We start from the raw sequence: 20192 nt of genomic DNA, 5'->3' as shown, positions 1-20192 counted from the left end.
GTTTTAGAATTCACCCTGTTCCTTTAATGTGGGTCATGCATACGCACACTTGGTATGAACAGAGGATGAGACACCCCTTCACACTACCCCGCCAAACTGACTTGCGCAAAACCATCTCCTGTATCAGTTAAGGGAAAACATGTCACGTTACAGACTACTAGCCAGCCATAAAGTGTCAATCGCCATCTCAATTCTACACAGATAGTACACAATTATTTCACTCGTCACGAGCCAATTATCAACACCCAATGACTTGCGCAAATCTTGAGCCCTGCATAGTTACATATTCAATCCTAAGGAGAAGCCCCAGATAAGGTGGTTCCACATCAAGGCATTCCTACTGTGCACTCCCAGGAGGGAGGACATTTCAATGCACTGTGCCCTCTCCAGCAGATGTTCTACTTACCCGAACAAACTTCTGTGGGTACTGTCCCTTCTTATTTTCTGGGATACTGGTTGGGGGAATAACCCAGTCCCGCTTTTTACGGCTCAATCCGGGCTTCACTATTGGAAACACATGGACTGGCAATTCCTCCTGATCAGGAGAGTGTGCCTAAAGAGGAAGGAAAAAGCATTACACATGCTGGAGTTGTATTGATCAAACAGAACTTATAGGCTACTCCAACCACACACCCAAACACCCACACACACACGCACACCACACTTTTTCGGTGGCACCTTTTCACTTCGAAAAATCCTACAAGCTACCCTGCAGAGGAACTCTTGAAAAGTTTAACTTGAGTGTAAGAATATTTGTTGCACCATGGTGATTAGGGTGTAGCTTGGAAGGATCAGGATCGACAGACAAAAGGACACGTTATGAAACTATCAGCAGCCCCTTTGTCCTAGAGGTAATGTCAGTGTTGTTTTGAGTCCAACAGCTAGATGTAATATCAGCTTCTCCTATTCCCATGTAGGCAGATAATACTGTAGTTATAGCGAGTAGCCCCATGTGAATAGAAGTCCTTCGCCCCTGGAGGGGAGTCACTCCCAGTGAGGTCCCGCTTTCCCAAACCCCTAGGGCGGGTTTTGCTGAGCAGGGTCAACGCCCTAGCATCAAAGGGGGTGGATCCTTCTAGGGAAGAAGGGACCAAGTCTCCAGATTCGTCATACTTCCCAGGAGGCTACAGGACATTTACGACCCAGGCAAAGAAGTGTGTTGGGGCACCAAAGAAATCCCTAAAATGCAATGTTCTAAAGAACACCGTCCCGGGTACGGTCACTCCAGGAGGTTAAGATTTAGAACAGAGATTGGACTCAGGACATTAAGCCATCCTCAAAAAGGCCCTCTTCATTTGTTTTTGTTACATTCATCCGCGGAAACAATAAACCTCCTTTGTTTTTTAGTTTAATCTGATAGGTACTTTAGGAGGTTCCCCAGGAGCAAAACCTGTGCATTCGACAGATATTTAAAACCAGGATTGAAGAACGTTGGTGAAAGGGGATACTGGGCTGACACCATTTCCCAAACTAGTATTTTAGTTCACCATACCTGTTTGCTATTTATTACAGTTACTCCACGTAGGCTGTCCTATTTTGTTGTGTTATCTTAACACTACTCCAAAAAGGATTTATCCAACCCACCCTGCCCTGTAAATAAACAAGTGTTGATCCACACCTGCCGTGGGTGAGTATTCTGTTGATAACCCTAACTAAGACACTGCATAGAGACCCCACCAATAAAACAATAGTACATTTAACATAACATTATTTGTTGTCTTTCTCCGTAGTCATTTCTGCCAGAAGATATTTGACATATTATAAACTCTGAAGTGGTGATACTCATACCACTGATTGGTCTACAACAGGAGCAATGGCATCCTCGCCGGCCACGTCTATCACTCCTGCCGTGCTAAATCCATTGCCCCCTTGATCAGCAACCTCGAGAGTCAGGGTGTACTTGGGGACGTTCTGTAAAACAAAAATGGCAGATTTATCATCATTTTAGAAAGAACAAAATTACATTATTTTTAAAATGTTTTAATTTTTTTAATTTATTGTGCCTTTAGATTAATACAAAACTTTAAGCACATAGACGAAATAAAGAAGACATCTAAATTACAAGAGGAGAACAAAAACACTATAATCTATGTAAAAACAAATAAATATAAACAAGAGTAATGAGTTGATACAATTAAAAATAAAATAATTCTCATCTTGATGATCACATTTATACTGCAGTGGGCACAGATTAAATGTATCCACCATATAAGCACTTTTTCTTATTAATGTAGCAATAAGCTCCGAGACGGCGGACCAATACCACCCCAGGTAATGCCCCTGGGGCCCATAGCTACAGACCCGAGCGTAGCTATTGGACCGCCGTTGAGGGGATTATTGCCATTAGTACCCCGGCCTGTTAGACCGGGGTACTAATTGCATTTTTTGCTGTTCTGAAACGCTGCTGCGTTTCGGAACAGAAAAAATAAATCAAATAAAATGGCCGCCTTTCCATGGCGGCCATCGGGAGCCGATGTGCTGGGAACAGAAGTGAACCCAGCGCGTTCGCTCCCGAGAAAAGAAGAAAAAAGAAGGTAAGTGGGGTTGGCAGGGCGGGGAGGGGATAGTTTGCAGGGGAGGGGGGTGGAGGAAAAAAAAACATACTTGAGTCTCCTGCAGGGGACGAAGGCAGCCTCCAGCCATGGGGAGGCTTGGAGCAGGTATTGCCCGGCTTCGAGCCTCCACATTGGCTAAGGGGCCGCCACGCCCCCACCGGGAACAAACGAAGGCACGTACGTGTGTGCAACGGATTCCCGGTCTGGCAATTCCCTGGTGATGGCCAATCAGAATGCTTGTTACATTCTGGTCGACCCTCTCGGGGTACTAATGCTTTTTAACCTTCTTCAGTACTTCCCTCCATATATTATATGCTGCTGCCACTACTACCAATGATGTTGCACCAAAAAGAGTAGATAAAAATAGATCACCTAGTTGGCCGCCAGAGGGCGCACGGATGAGGATCTTCCCCGTGTGAGCTCCGTCTCACGGTCCCCCGAAAGTGCTCTGAGCCCCCACTTTTGGCCCCCCCTCCTGCTAAATAACGACGGCCCAAGCTTGCCGACTCTGGCCCCCACCTAGCTGCCAAAACTCCGGTGAAAATCGGAACGAGTTCGGTGGAGAAAGGAGCTCCAGCCCGAACTTCCCTTCGGGGCCTCCCACGCGGCACTCCTGCGCCACGGTCCAGTGACGCCCCTGAGCTCTGCTCCGGCTCCTCGCCCCGGCTCCCCCAACGACGTCCCGCCTGGAGGCTTTCGGGGACTGGGAGAGCCCTCGATGGGTGGCGACTCCCCCCGCCGCCCACCCTATGACAGACCCGTGGAATCGGATGCGGCCCGACTCCAAAGCAAACCCACGCTGGTGAGTCCTACAAGCTCATAATACGCGGCGCTGATCACCGCCCCCGTTGAACGATCCTCGGAGCGCTTCGCGGCTTGACCCGCACAGGGCCCCCGTTTCCTCCTCTCTGCCCCGGCTGACTGTGCAGCGGCTACCGCGCGGACCGGGCTTCCAACGGCCTCCAGCGTGCCCTGGGGGGGTTTTGGCCCACCACTAAGCTACACTGAGCCTCGCAGCCCGATTCAAGCGGGAGGGTACGGCCCCTAACTCCAGGGCGTGTGCCTCCTCCCATTCCAATACCCCGGACCCGTGGGACACCAGTGACTCTACCCTGCGGCCCAAGCCTGGAAGGCCATAACGCGCCGATCTCAACGTGCGCTTCCCCTCACGATACAAGGACCCCGCGCTGATGATTCCACCATATGCGGCGGAGACCCTTCTAACCATCCGCAGTCCCCTGTATTAAGACCCCAAAGGGTCGAGAAAATATTGAGCGCATCGTTAGCGCTCACAGTCACGAGGAGACTGAAATTCTCTGGAAGACTACCAAGTACCCAGTAGCCAATTGTAACCACTGAAAAGAGACCCTGCCCAAACTACAAGACACAAATCATCAGCTCCGCAGAGGGTATGGCCCCCAGACACACCTGGCTCTAACCGTAGGTGTAAGGGAAGGAGGAAAGGGAACAGGGGCGTGTGCCTCCTCTGTGGCAGTGAGTACTCCGGCAACCCCATGAACCAACGTGTGAGAAGCAGGTTCACGGACGCATGACCGCTCAACAGAAACTTGCTGCCTACGCTTACATTGGGCCCAAAATGGCTGCACCTTCCGCAATGGACAAAGAAACTGCTGCTACGAAGGGGGACATAGCAGATTTATTAGCGGAAATAAGAAACATGGGAGCCAACATTGGAGGGAAAATCGACAAGCTCACACAGCGCCTTGACACCATAGAAGACAGGGTCGAAGGAGTCGAAAATAATCAAACCACGATTCATATCCACGAAACACAGCTAGACAATAGAATTACAGACCTGGAACGAAGGGAACAGGAAATTACACTCAAGATGGATGATTTGGAAAACCGCGAAAGGAGAAACAACCTGCGCTTTTTTGGGATTCCAGAGAAAGAAGGGGAAACGGAGGAGGACTTGAAATCAACTCTCCACGACATCATTAAGCTCCTCGTCGCAGATGACAACATTGATGAGCCTAAAACGGAGCGCATCCACAGAGCCGGAGGCCCGCCTGGAGGCCCAAGATCGGTGTTGGCCAGGTTTCACCGTTACCAGGACAAGACGAGAGTGTTGGAGAAAGCGAGGAGCGGAGGTGCTATCACCCTTTGTGGGGCCCAAATAACTATTTTCCAGGACCTCTCGTCTCTGACCCTAGCTCTACGGAAAATGTGCAAACCGCTTACTACTTGGCTTAAGGGTCGGGACATACGCTACAGGTGGGGATACCCCTTCTCCCTCTCCTTTGAGCACGAGGGCACGCGAATTAGACTAAACTCTGAACAAGAAATCAAAGCATGCATCTCCGAACTACTGGGCCCGCAGGAACATGGAGAGAGTCGCAGCCAACCATCTAGAAGCCAAGAGGAATGGCATGTGCAAGGCCCGAAACGAAGGAGGGTGAAGGGCTCGAGGAAGTATCGTAGAGGGAATGGCCCTTCAGAAGGAGGCAGCTGATAACGAACAAGTGTAATGTACCGAAGTCGATTTAACCTTTAATATGAAGACTTTGATATTATGTGCTCTAAAATTGGTTCTGACTCTTCCACCTATGTGACATTGAACCGATTATTGTCGGGGGTGGGCAATAGGGGGCTCATTGGACATTAGTAATGTTTATTAGATACGGGGACCGTGAAGTAACGGTCTCCTCTAGTGGTTCGAACTCGAACCAGTGCTTACAACTGGGATCGATCGAACGCCACCGAACTCGGGGAGGGGAGGGGGGTGGTGGGTGGGGAACCGGGAAGAGACTCTGGGTTGAACCTAGGGAACACTTGAAAGTCTTAAAGGGGGAAATGCTGATATGGTTGTCTAAACTCCAAGGTTTGAAGTTACAGCGATCATCAGGTCTTCACGAGCATTCAAAACGTTCCTATACTGACCGCTGAACCATGCAATAGGGGCACCATGAGGGTGGGAACGCTTAACGTCAAAGGTCTCAATTCACCCACTAAAAGATCACTCCTTGCTAGAGAATTTCGAAGGTCAAATATGGATATACTCTTTGTGCAAGAGACCAAGTACATGAGAGGAGAGGAAAGGGCAATCCTGGGGGGAAAAAGAAATGGGTTGGAATTCTGGGGCTCTGGACCCTTGAAGAAAGGAGGAGTGGGAATACTCATCAGAAAGGGGTTGGATTTTAAGGTTTCGAAAATTTGGTCCGATGCAGAAGGTCGGACTCTCCTCGTGTCGGGGACCATTGGAAGGCTAGCCATTACGATCGCCACAATTTATTCCCCTAATGTGGGACAATTCCGATTCCTATCCAAGACAATCCCCAAAGTAATGTTAGAGGCAACAGGGCACGTCATCATTGGCGGAGACTTTAATATATGGGCAGACCCGGATCTCGACTGGCATCCCGGTAACCCAGAAAGACGTGAAACAGGCAGAGGGGATCACACTCAATTTAAAGCGATGATGGACTTGTATGGCTTGATGGATGTGTGGCGTTGCATGCACCCAACGGAGAAAAAGTACACCTTCTTTTCGGCCCCACACAACACGTCCACTCGCATAGACTACCTTTACTCCTCCAGTGACCTATTTGACACGGCCAAACGTTCACAAATCACGACCATCTCATGGTCCGATCACGACTTGGTCTTTGTTGATTTAGCATGGGATTCCTTGCCCGTTAGATGCGGACAATGGAGGTGTAACGAGACATTATGGAAGGATCCTGTATTTAAGCTAGAGATAGAAACTGAAATTGAGGAATATTTCCGAACGAATGATACTGGGGAAGTCTCGAAACAAAGGGTTTGGGAAGCTGGGAAGGCAACGTGGAGGGGAATCCTCATGCGGGAGGGAGCTAAGAAAAAAAGAGAGAGGGCCCTAATCGAGAACAGAATCCGCACAGAAATTACACAATTGGAAAGTGATGCGAGGAAAGGGGACACTGTAGATTTTGACAAAGTTCTAGAAGGAAGGGAAAAAAGGGAAGAGTTACGCCTCCTGGAACATGAGCAAATAGCCCGTAAGCTCCTCCTCTTGAAACAGCGGTTTTATGAGAAAGGGGACAAGGCTGACGCGCTATTAGCAGCTAGACTCCGTGCCCAAAGGGCGGAACGCAGGGTCCAAGAGATACTAGAAGGAGAATCGGGTGTGGGAATTCCCCGCCCCACCATTCCAGAATCCTTTGCGGATTTCTATGAGACCATGTACACCCCCGAAGACGACTCATACACCCCCAGCATTCGGTCCTACTTGGACGACGTTGCCATGCCCAAAATGACACAAACAGAATCGGATACGCTCGATGCCCCTATAACGGGAGAGGAGATCCAAGAGGCTATTAAGAGACTTACAATAGGCAAATCCCCGGGAGAGGACGGGTACACAGCGGGTTTTTACAAAACATTCGCCCCGCAACTCACACCCTTCCTTGTTGGCTTATTCAATCGAATTCTAGAAACAGGGAATCCTCCAGACTCATTTGTCAAAGCACTCATAGCAGTTATCCCGAAAGAAGGGAAGGATCCCACGAAGTGTGGATCATATCGCCCCATCTCCTTATTAAATATAGACGCCAAAATATACTCTAGGGTCCTCGCAGCTAAGATTGAATCCCTTATGCCCCGCCTTGTCCACCCTGACCAGGTGGGCTTTATAATTGGCCGCCAAGGCGCAGATACCATGCGCAAGACACTACATGTGGTGCATGCCTCCCGCAAACTAAATACTGACCCGGCATTGCTTTCAATTGATGCTGAAAAAGCGTTTGACAGGGTGAACTGGGATTTCTTAATGGAGGTCCTTCAAAAAAATCGGATTAGGCCCAAACCTTAAAAGGGGAATTAAAGCGATATACTCGTCTCCCATTGCCTCGGTGTTCGTGAATGGGGAGTACTCCAGATGGTTCCAACTGAAACGAGGCACTAGACAGGGATGCCCCCTCTCAGCTATCTTATTCGCCCTATCTCTTGAACCCCTTGCATATAAGATCAGAGAAGATAAAACCATAGAGGGGATCCATTTAGGTAACACTGAATATAAACTCGCTCTGTATGCTGATGATATCCTTTTGCATGTGGTCCATCCTGAGAAATCAGTCCCCCAAGCCATCCTCTTATTGGAGGAATACGGTCGCCTCTCGGGTTTCAAGATTAATCGGGCCAAAACTACACTCTTCCCCCTTCAGGAGGATGCCGAGGCGAATACTGTGAAATACTCCTCTTTGGGTTTGTCGATCGAACACGACAAGATGCAATACCTAGGGGTACAAATAACGAAACAACTAGACTCCCTGTACGAAGCAAATTTCCCACAACTTCTTATTAAGCTCCGTACAGACCTAGCCAGATGGGATAAACTGACGATCTCATGGCTTGGCCGCCTTAACGCCATCAAAATGACTTCCCTCCCGAGGTTTCTTTATCCCTTCCAAATGCTCCCAATTAAAATACCGGATCAATATTTTAATGAGGTGAAGAGGGAAATCCTAAAATTTTTGTGGAGGGGGAAAAAGGCCAGGATAGCCTACTCTACGTTGACGCTCCCCAAAGACAAAGGCGGGGTGGGACTCCCTGATCTCCGGAAGTACTATATTGCTGCCCAATTGCGTGTGTTTGTCCCCCACCTACGCAATCACAAAGAACCACAATGGGTAGCGATGGAAAACCATTACTTCGCCCCAGCGACCTTAGGAGAATGGTTGTGGGCCCCACGAAACCGGGTGTTGAAGAGAACGGGGAACCACCCGCTCTTTGTTGCTATATGGGATGTATGGCGTGAAGGTTCGGAGATGACGGGAATCACGACATGGCCGTCCCCACTAAGTCATCTTTGGTCTCCGGGCATTAATAACTATATCCCCAATGTTGAGAGGTTCCAGACATGGTTTGAAGCGGGACTAGAAAGAGTGGGCCAGCTTCTCCGCAGTGACTCATTTATCACCCTCCCAGAATTAACAGAAGCTCTAAATATTGGAGCCCTCTCCACCTTCCATTATTTACAAATTAAGGGGGTATTGACCAAATCTGAGTGGAAAGAAAGATTAAGTAGAGACCTCACCCCTTTCGAAAAAATGCTAGATTCCAAGACGCAGAGGAAGAATCTGATTTCTCTCATATACACCTTGCTTCTGAGCGGAGATGGTAAATCCTCACTTGCACTCAGACGGCGATGGGAGACTGATATGGAGACCGATATAGAGGATGAAGAATGGGACAAAATGTGTGCCATGGCGTCGCGTACTTCCATATCATGTCAATATAAACTCCACTCCATAAAACTTTTACATCGCTGGCAATATGACCCATATAGATTATCCAAGATGTACCAATCTTCCTCCCCCTCCTGCTGGCGTGAATGTGGGCAGGTTGCAGACTACTGGCACATGTGGTGGGGGTGCCCCAAGATCAAGAGCTTTTGGGATGAGGTCCTGGGATGGATCAGACACACTGATGGGATTCACAGAACAGCAGATCCGCACCTAATCCTGTTCAGCCTCGAAAAAATTGAAGACGAATGGACAAAGGTCCGAGGCCTAACCCCCTATTTATTGCTTGCGGCCCGAGCTTTACTAGCCACCAAATGGAAATCGCTCACGACCCCGTCTAAACAAGAGTGGATCAATGTGGTGCTGAACATATGCACCATGGAAAAAATCACAGCTTCCCTCCACGGTAGAGCGACGCAATCCGAGCTCCTATGGTCGGACTTTCTGAGAGCACACACCTCTATTGAGTACCCAACTCCGGACGTGGATGACCCCCCGTTATGAATGACATAAACCATAGGCGCTCCTCCTACATGTCGAACCCCTAAATACACCACACACAACAGAAACTTCATCCTTACTGACGACCACAGCACCATAACACTCTATTCCCGAAAAGACTTGTCTCTCTTTCTCGGGGCAGGGGAGGGGGGAGGGGAAAAACTGTTAATGTTTGTAAAGAATGTTCAATATTCAGATTTTATTCATGCCTTTTTTCTTTTAATTATTACTTCCTAAATGTGCAAACTCTCAGTTGTACCGAGCGTTTATCTATGATAATACATGATGTAGAACAGGAAGATGATGATGAATCCTTTCTATACCTATTGATGTAACTGTTCCTTTGTGTTGCCTTAAATGAAGATAAATGTTAACTTTGAAAATTTAATAAAATTAAATTTAAAAAAAAAAAAAAATAGATCACCTGAACAGTCCTCTATGTTAGTGACAAAATTAGCGTACCCACGTATATAAAGAGATTCCAAAAACGTACAACTTGTAAGGATGTGGCAACAGCAATCAACTTCAATGTAACATAAGCTGCAAAGTCTTTCTTTGTAAGGGATTTTCAACCAGGCGCCAACAAACTCCATGGTGGGCAGTACATTCAGGCGTAAATACAAGACAAAGCGTTTGAGGTCAGTAGTGCAAAGCTTAGTTAAGTAAGTAGCAGGTAAATGGCTACTGAAACACTCTCTGGACAAGTCGCCGTACCGAATTTTGCCATGAAGTTTATCATCATTATTTGACAAATCCCAGCTTCTAGCTTTCTTTTTTAAGTTTACTTCATAATTAGGATCTGATGTTAACACTTCAGGAGCAAGATTTAGCTGGACTATGAATGTTACTGCAGTCTTCTTTCATTCTGCAGTGAAACTATTTTTATCCAGATTACTAGCGCTTTTTCCCATTAACAAGAGCAGATGGTTGGACTCCTGGTGGCTGCTCATACACTTTGCATACAATAGCGTTCTTTTAACGTACCACAATGTAATTATTGATGTGACCCCATACTCAAGATGCAAACCCACTATTGGAACTGATTTGGGTACATTTATAACAGATCTCAGTGATTTACCCTCAAGCTGTTCTAACCAGTCAATTTGCTTATATTTTAAAACTACCATACCATAAAGTATTAATAACCAGCACTGTAAACAATATAGGACCTGATTCACAGAGCGTTTTCCTATGGGCTTGCGCCATTGTAAAACACTTCTGTGAATCAGGCGCATTATGTTTTATGGCCAACCACTTCCTCCAAACATTTGCAATGACTCTTTCCTGGTCGAATTTCCCACTAGGGTTTGCTCTGATAGAAAAACCCAAGTAATTATATTCTGTCACCATAACAAGCAGAATATCCTCAATAGGCCATACAAAGTTTTCCCTGCCTATATTTTTTTTTACTCAAACACAATATTTTTGTTTTGGCTATATTGATAACCATCACGGTTGCCTTTGCATATTTCATCAGAGAATATATAGACTGTTGCAGGCCAATTTGCGTGAGATCAAACATTATCATGTCATCAGCGTAAGAGGGCCACAGTGTCGGAACGCCATTAATCCTAGGTGGAAAACTATTTGTTTGCTGAAACATTAAACTCATTCATATCTTGGTATTTAGTACAGTGTCCAGCAAGGTTCAATCAAATAGCAATCGATGGGTTGGTGTACAACAGCTGTATATAATACAGCAGGTTCTTTTCAATACCCCATGCAATACGTTTTTCCCAAAGGAGTGCATGGGGAATAAGGTAAAATGCCTTAGTAAAGTCCAAACAACAACAATGGAGGTAGGGCCTGTTTGTATTCTCGGTTTCCGCAAAAAAGGTATTGTACGACACATATGTTTGTTGTGGTATTATATTTATTTCTGAAACCTGTCTGGAAGGGACTGAATATTTCTTTTTCCTTGGCCCACCTAGAAAGTTTCTGTAGAAGCATACAAGAAACATTGTTTTGGCTATTATCCATCATATATAACAATCTATAGTTATGTGGGTTTAACCTGTCGCCTTTCTCAAAAATTGGGACCAAAATTGCTTTGCTTCAACTATGCGGTGTAAAGCCCGTTATTTCTATATGTTTGTAAAGAAGGACCAATATCCGGGCCTAAAGTTCTGGATGAGCCTTTAGTACAATATTAGGTATCCCATCATGTACCGGAGCACGGGAACTTTTCAATCTCATTGTGATGTTACACAATAATTTCCCATCTATGTCAAAATTGGCCATACAAGTGTTGGTATCATCATTCTTTATTTGGGTATGCATAACTTCAGGGTCGAAATATATATCGGCAATGTGATCCATCCATTTATTTTCGGGTACAGAATTCAGTTCAATCAGAGAATTTTCCTTCTTATAGTTGTTAAAATTCGACCAGAAAGCTTTGCTGTCATATGATCTCAACCACCGAAATAATAATAGCCAATATGAATTAGTGATAGAGAGTTTATGCTGTTTGTGCCTGTTTTTATATCTAGTGGCTAAATTACATCTTAATAGCAACTTATCCTAGGAGTGATTTCAATGTTGTTTTTGCCCAGATTTTTCTCTCTACGGTATGCCTTCTTCTTATCGACAATCATAACGTCATACGGTTGTCTGATTTTCTTTTTTTGAATGCCATTAACGACCATTTCTCCACGAGCCATAGTTCTGTTTGAATTAGAATAAGTGAGTACTAATTGAATAAGATCCCAATCTCCTCTGGCCAGATTATCTTGCATATCACTTTTGTTCTGCCATAAAACATTGTTAATGATCTTTATTTTTCCAACAGACCAATTTATGCGGTTACCCTTGGAATTTATACCTACATTAACAACTTTTTCTTTATATATGTAGGGAGCGGAATTATGGGTTTTCCAATTTAAGATCGCATGGTCACTTGGGTTATTTACAGTGATGCTTACATCAGTACACCTAGTAATGATATAATCTAAGTGGGTTTTAGTCTTACCATTTGACCAAGTATAGGTGGCATCATTGCCTTTGATGGCTTCAAAATGCAAAAGAACCAACTCGTGGCGGGCCAGAAAACTTGCCCAATCATCTACTGAATGATATGACAGAGACAGAGGACGATGTAAATCTCGAACATTTAAGTCACCTGCTATTATAATGGGACATGTCTTAAACAGTACAAACCACTGTAAAATAATTTCTTCAATTCCCAAAATTTTGAGCTTAGTTTGGTCACCTCCAGGAGAGTCATATACATTTATTACTAAAATAGGTCTAGAGAAATCCCCAGATAGACGAAGAATAGCAGGTAATACATATGGTAGTAGAGTAACAACAGTAAAGATTTTCAATGAGTGTTCCAATCTAGTACCAATTGCGAGGCCTCCACTTGGTGGGCCACGCACAGACTGTATTGTCAGATTAAGCAAAACCATTTATAAAAAAATGGCAATGTGCACCAGGTTTCCTGTAATAGGAACAACTCACTTAACATAATCAAATTAACTCCATCTGGGTGTGAGAGGAAAGACCTGTAGCCCTGAGCATTCCATGATATCCACGCCAATGTTTCACCCATGGTCGAGTGTCAGTTTGCACCATTAGTTATATGAGTAGGCAGCCAACATTCTTTTTCACAGGTATTTGTTATGGCTGTGTCTTTATTTGTTTGGAAAACATGCAATGATCCTCTCTCTGTTAGTTGTTCAGCTGGTAACCGAGTACTTCGCTTTCCTTCAGGTAAAACAGAGTCAAATTGACCATCTTTTTTCTCTTGCGACAAAGGATTAATGATAACCCTAGGGGTGTAAAGGCCTCTGCACAGGACATAAGTAAGGCAATAACAACTGCTGAAGAAAATTCAATCAATGCCCAATTTGTAGGGCTGCCCACCCTTGGTAGCTCAAAACTCTTAATATCCAAAGAGCCTATAAGGCTAAATTCCAGTATTTCCTGAAAAATTGCCAGTACTTGTAAGCGATCCAAAAACGGGCTATCCGCGGCCGGGTTTAGTTCCTCAATTATTGCTCAAGTCCCCAGGTCCTTATGAGTTGATCATAAAAATACTCTTTTCTCCTTTCAAACCATTTGTCAAGGAGTTCCCCCCTTCTCACCTGAGTTCGATCTTTGCTGGATTTCTTGATCGATGCCTTCTTGCAAACTGATCGAGTCTTGAATAAGGCTGCACGAGTCTCTTCCGACTCCAGCGTGCGTTCAAAGTTCCGGGATGCAAGGATCCAGGAATCCGGGAAATAAACAGAGTGCGCTACTAGCACACGAGTCCAGGAATCAAGAAAGGAAGGAAAGGGACTAGAAATGGGGTAGGCTGGAAGAAGCAAGGGAAACAATACCGCGAGCTACGGAGCACACGTCTGGTCGCTACTTCGCAATAGCATTGAGACGCGCGGAGCCGCGGGAGGCGTGGTCTATAAATAGAACACGCTACATCCAAGGTGTAGAGCGAGGAATGTGTTTCACAGTGTACGGCCATGTTGGAAGTACAAGGGAGTGTAAGCCCCGTTGCGACAAGGGCCAGGAAGTCCAAAAGGGGCGCGTTCTGTAGATCATGACACCATTAGCATTATTATTTGTAATAATCAGAGAAGATGTTTCATCTGTATCAGATGTTAATGTAGAAACAGCCCTTTGTTTACAGATTTTATTTGCTGGGATTTGTGATCTTTTGGGTACATTTTGGGCCTGAGGCCCTTTGAGGACAACGTGACGTGGAGTGCTGTCTGTCAAAATGTTTGTAACTATTGTCTCCCCCGGCAATGAAGGCATTGTTTTAGGTGCCACTGGTGCAGTATTACAAAAGTCCTTGTGAACTTCAGTCTTTAAGAGATTTTCCTACATTAAGTGAACCAGCCTTAGACTTAACACTTTTTGTCAATTTGGTTGGATGGGCTGGCAATGACGTATCCATTGCACGAACAAATATCGGGGAAACAAAGATTTCCTCATAATCCCAAATTGGTTCTGATGTTTTCACTTGTCGTGAGTGTATAAATGGACAAGGTGCCAAATTTGGCGATACAATAGTATCACGGATCAAGATTGATTACGTCCTCGTCGGGTTTGGTCATTTTCTTTTTAGGAGATTTTTTAAGAGATATAACTGGGGGAGTGATTTCATCAAGCTTTTCAAAGTTTGGGCAGAGGTTACTTTGATCTCAGGCTGATCTTTTGCTAAGGCGGAAATTACCATAGTTAAGGCTTCGACTTTTGCCATAATGCTATCAAGACATCTAAGTACTGCCAAGTCGCTGTCCGTCATCTACGTCCTCATCACAGCTTGTCTCGAATGAATCGACCTCTGACTCAGAGGATACCAAGGCAGCAAGGTCGGGAGAATTAGATAAGTCAATGGGCCTCATTCCGAGTGCTGTGGTAAGGGTTTAACGGCGCCGGTAAGGATGCTGGTGCCATTAACCCCTTACTGCTGCATTCCGAGGTCCCTTAGCGGGTCCAGCTAAGGACAGCTGGTTTTACCAGCCGCCCTTAGCGGGAGCCGCTAAAGGAGCAGGGAGCTAATAACGGGCCCGTTATTAACGGGCCCGTTATTAGCTCCCTCACCATTCCCATTGAGCCCTATGGGGGCTCGAATGTGAATGGGGATGGGTATTTTGAATGAGGAATTACTGAGTCCTCCAAGGCTGGCATGGCCCGGTAATTCCTCATTCAAGGAACCCGGACCAATTTTGGAGGCAGCCATGGCGCTAATAGCACCATGGCTACCTCCAAACTCATAATGAGGCCCAAATGTCTATTACATTATCTTCCTGTGCCCTAGGCAATAGTGCATTCGTGCCACCCAAGGATGCACGCCTCAAACCAAAGCACAGCTTAAGGAGCAAGTTCTTGTTCTCTATAGAACAAGATTCGAAATTCTCCACCTAGTCATTGTCCGTCATTGGTTGTGCTATAATATCCATTGTCTTTCTTTTCGCCGAAAAAAACCCAGATATTGCAGATTGTGTGTTAGTCATTTTGTTCGTTTTGGGGCATATTTGCTTGCTTGCGTTTAGCAGTTATGCTTGAGATATTATCTCTTACCCCCACGCTTAGCACACACAACCACACTGCGCAAAGTAGCCCTGCGGTTAAATTGAGATTTCATCTTAAATGGCGCACGAGGACGCATCATGTGTAGTGATAATAAGTACTCTTACCTGTGCTGTTTGACAAAGAGGGGCTGTGGGCAAGCGACAAGAGCACAAGACACAGGACACTTTGTAGCACCCTCGTGCATGACGCATGAACTGACACGCTTGTGCACTGGTTTTATGTCCCCACCCTCCAACAGGCAGTACCAATGATCCCGGATGGCTGCAGCCCAAAGTAGAAGATTGCAGATGGCCACAATTAAACTCCAACCTGATTGTGAGCAATCACGGAATGGCGAGCACCATACAAGGTTCAAGTCCAAATCCAGTGAATTGAAGGAGTATTATCAGGTCCCCACAGCAGACACAGGAAACTCTGTAGCACTCTTGTGCACGATGCGCACGCTGACACACTCATGCACTGGTTTTATGTCCCGACCCTCCAATAGGCTGTGCCAACGATCCCGGATGGCTGCAGCCCAAAGTAGAAGATTGCAGGTGGCCACAATTAAACTCCAACCTGATTGTGAGCAATCATGGAATGGCGAGCAACATACAAGGTTCACGTCTAAATTCGGTGAATTGAAGGAGTATTAGCAGGTCCCCACAGCAGACACAGTGCACTCTGTAGCACTCTCAATGCATAATTGAAAATCACTTGTTTCTCATTCGTAACTGGCATTTCACTGAAGAAGATTTTCTTATTGCTTGCTCATATTTGTATTTTATATTTATTTGTTATTTATATAGCTCCTTACGCAAATATATATAAATAAAATCACATAGCACTCTTGCTTATGCCTCCCCTGACCAAGGAAACGCCAAATACATATGAAAACAAATATCTAGGTTTGTGTGGCAAAAGACATTTTAAATGTGTCCTTCTTGGTCCACCTCTGGTAATGTTTTTTAACTGGTTGTGTAGTGCTGCACATGTGTATAAAAGCATTTACAGACTATGCGGCCAGACAGGTGGGGAGTCAAGTGAGATTCTGGGACCATCTGCAATTAGCGTGTAGAGGTACCAGGAGGTGGTAGATAGGTGACCACCCAGAATCTATACCTCTCACCAACATCCTATGTCAGAAGGACCAAAGGTTGAATGAAGGAATGAAGCCAGAGGGTCTCCCATATTCTAAACTCGCAGAGCGAGCAGACCCTCAGGTTCTCCTCACATGATAGCTGAAACTTGTCCTATTCTGTCTCACCCTGCCTTTCTGTTGTCCAGTCTTGGATGCCCTCCCACTTTGTTCATCTCAATGCCTCAAAAACGGATATCCTCTATTTTCCCACTGTTTCTCCCACTCCTGCCTGCCCACCTCTTGGTACACGCTTTCCCCCACTCTCTTCTATTTTGTTGGTCTTCTGCTTGCAATCTCAGGGTCATTTTTGACTCATCACTATACTTTGTCTCACATATGTCTCTGACTGCCCGCACCTATCGCTTTCTTCTGTTTAATGTGCAGATAATTCACCCCTACCTTTCCCTTGATTCTGCTAAACTTATTACTTCCTCTATTTCTTACAGACTTGACTACTGTACTGCTTTACTCTTTTGTCTACCCTGCTCACACCTCTATGCTCTTTGTTCTGTATTTAACTCCACTATTCAGCTTCTTTTTCTACTTCCTCCTCGATCTTCTAATAGGTCATCTCTTAGCTCAGCCTCTTTCCTTCCTTATGACTCTCCCCTCCTCTTTCATTTTCTTTGCATAATTTTTAAATGCTACCATGACCTTGCTCCTCTCTGCCTCACTTCTCTTATCTCACTTTATTGTCCTTCACGTTCTCTCCTCTCTCAACACCTTCCTCTTCTCACCACCCCTAAACTCCCTGTGCGTCCTCACGTTTTTGTTCTTTCTCTCTTCTTACCACCAAGTCTTGGAATGCTCTCCCACCTGATATCCGTGCATCCCCCTTCCTTCACATATTCAAGCTGCAAAGAGTTTGTTGGGGACACTATCCTGGCCACTGGTTGAGACCATGCCCAGGATGGAGAAAACCGCTAGCTTCTGAAGACTATATCCCAAGCCCTGGTAGGAGTCAGAGACCAGAAGAAGAATCTAAACAGAATTTGGTGAAGGCTTAAGTCCCAGGTTGCGACCCCTGGTAATGGTAATGGTAAAATAACTTGGCAGCAGTGGAACTGCTAGTAAAATATGCCCTAAAGGAAGAGGGCATCATAAGTTCTTGCTGGAGGAATGTGCTGTTTATACCTACACCAAGCAGCCTTGGAAGGCAACCCGTGTCCTGTGAGTGACAATATCTGAGCAAGGAAGCAACCAGAGAAGAACCAAAGAAGTGTGCTTGGTGCTATACCCATGGGTCTGTGAGTGGGCCAAGCAGCGCTGGGCTGTATAGCTATGGTGGTATGTTTAGCACATGTTAGGTCAGAAAGCCCTTTTTGGCTCTCCCTTTAACTACCTTTGGTAATACCATAACCTTGTTGGAATCCTAACTCATTTTTGCCAACAGAGACACTTGTACTGAAGTCTCCCTGGAGACTGCAACCGAATTTATATGAGCTGACCATAGTAGCTGTGAGGGGTCAGAAATGGGAGGCAACCATAAAGGGGTAATGTTTTCAACATCGGACATCTTTAGAGAAATAAGAGGGTTAGATAAAGAACTATCTGTCCCTATCCTAAAGAGAGATTCCCTACCTAGGAAACTAAAACTTAAGATCAGTCTGTGTCTCGTTGTCAAAATTATATACACTGTCCTTCTGTCCAAAACATTAATCTGAACCTCACACTAAAGATGAACAACTAAAAGTGTAAGGAAAATATCTCTGATGTAAATTTGTCAAAAAGATAAATCCAACAAACCAATCTTTGGTTCCAGAGGGAGAGCTCCCTTCCCCTGGATGTCTCAGGTAGGATGGCAAAAGTGTCTCTTGTAAATAATGATTCTCTTAGACTCTCAATAAAATAGACAAAAATGTTACTCACAGAACTGGTGTTCTTTTTCCCTTGGCTTCTTGATTCGTTCCTGTGGTACTGAAGTTGTGGTATGCCTCCCAGAAGGCGCTGAAGAGACCAGAAAATGGGCTCCAATCGCCTTGTGGGCGACACCCTCGGGAAACCCTCCGGGGAATAAAACCCGATGAAGTATCGGGATTCCTCCAAAAAGACGTGCAGGTCCGGTAAGGTTTCTTGTAAACAGTCCTTTGCGCCGTGAGCAGAAGTGCCCAGCAATAGTAGTCGTGACTCACAGAGCCGTGAAGCCGAGTCTCGGGAAAAATAGAGGTACGGCACAGGACTATCTTCAGGAAGGAATCCGGAAGATGGTAAATAGTCAGGAAGCTCAACGGGGCAAAACGGCACCCGGAGTGAAGTTGAATGTGCACGGAACGGAAGCTACACAGTAGAGCTGCACAAGCCCAGAGAGGAGTAACTGAAAGCCGAACAGGGCTGCAAGGAGTTAAAGGAGGTGGGCAAGGAAGCACAGTGGGGACGAAGCGCCGGAAGAGGTAGGAGAGAGAACACGGCAGAGGAAGGCAGCCGCAGGAAGGGAGAAAGGAAAGTAAGATATAAGGGAGAGAATAATAAAGGCAGCTCGAAGTCAGGAAGGCGGGGAAAGGATGCAAAAGGGCAGGAGCGAAGCTGCTACGAGGCTGCACAAGGTGTGGAGCGAGTAGCAACCCACCTACCTGGATCTTAACAAGATAGATATAGCGTTTGGCGTGAGGAGGTCGCCATCTTGGAATAAACTAGACCCACTCTTAGAAGTGGGAGAAACGGAACCAAATAGGCGCCATCTTGGTTTCTGTTGCAGGTAGTAAGGATGGTGTAGTTTCCATGTTTTCCAGTATGAACGCTGGGATTTCCTAACAGTATGCCCCCCCCGCGGGGCCGTTGGTCCGGGTTTCCAAGGGTGAGTGCGATGAAATCTCCGGACCAACGCAGGAGCATGTACCTGAGACGATGGTTCCCAAGACCGATCAGCAGGTCCATAGCCCTTCCAATCGATAAGGTACAGGAGTTTTCCTCAATGATATCTGGAATCACAGATGGCTGCGACTTCAAACTCAGGTCCAGCAGGAGAGAGTATTGGCGGAGGAGGGGCATTTTGTTTTCTGTTGAGCTTGTCTGGAACGTGACTCTTAAGTTGTGATACTTGAAAAACGTTATGAATTCTGTTCCAGGTTTGGGGCAATTGGATGCGATATGCTACCTTACCAATGTTCTTGAGAACAGAAAATGGACCAAAATAGCAAGGGGAAAGTTTTGAAGGTATCAAATGTTTGGGAAGATATTTTGAGGCTAACCAAACCAGATCTCCTGGTTGATAACTGGATTCCTGTGATCGTTTCCTGTCTGCTTGTTGTTTGGCTTTAGCTCTGGCTTCCGTAAGAGACGAAAAGGGCTGTTGAGTGTGCAGTTTGTATGTCAGCTACCAGAGCCTCCACTGAAGGGATCTTGGTAGAAGACGGCACTGTGGTCGGGAAGACAGAGGGATGAAATCCATAGGAGCAGTAAAAAGGGGACATTTGTATGGCGGAAAGATGGGCGTTGTGATATGCAAATTCCGCATAAGGTAGTAGGGAACTCCAGTTATTTTGTGAGGCTGATATGAAACAACTAAGGTATTGTTCTAATGACTGATTAAGCCTTTCAGTCTGGCCGTTTGATTGGGGATGGTAACCAGAAGTCAGGCTGAGTTGTATTCCCAGTGACTGGCACAAGTTTTTCCAAAAGGCGGATATATATTGTGGTCCTCTGTCAGACAAAATACTTTTTGGTAGTCCGTGTAGACGGAAGATGGTATGTAAAAAGTATTGAGCCATTTGAGCAACAGAAGGTAATTTAGCC

General features: G+C 45.6%; 1 protein-coding gene across 1 annotated transcript in view; it reads right to left on the bottom strand.

Moving 5' to 3' along the window:
• The window catches only part of LOC138524997 (cadherin-1-like), a 472038-nt gene that overhangs the window by 287868 nt on the left and 163978 nt on the right, over positions 1 to 20192 (bottom strand). The window contains exons 4-5 of the mRNA XM_069635551.1: positions 1789 to 1911; positions 407 to 553 (exon numbers count right to left, since the gene is read on the bottom strand). Coding sequence (XP_069491652.1) covers positions 407 to 553; positions 1789 to 1911 — 270 coding nt within the window. The remainder of the gene's footprint in view (positions 1 to 406; positions 554 to 1788; positions 1912 to 20192) is intronic.

Source organism: Ambystoma mexicanum, chromosome 1q, assembly GCF_040938575.1.
Source record: "Ambystoma mexicanum isolate Mex_15411 chromosome 1q, UKY_AmexF1_1, whole genome shotgun sequence".
In the NCBI taxonomy this organism is placed as follows: Eukaryota; Metazoa; Chordata; class Amphibia; order Caudata; family Ambystomatidae; genus Ambystoma; species Ambystoma mexicanum.
Note: the sequence above shows the minus strand (reverse complement) of the source record. Positions and strands in the feature narration are given on the sequence as shown.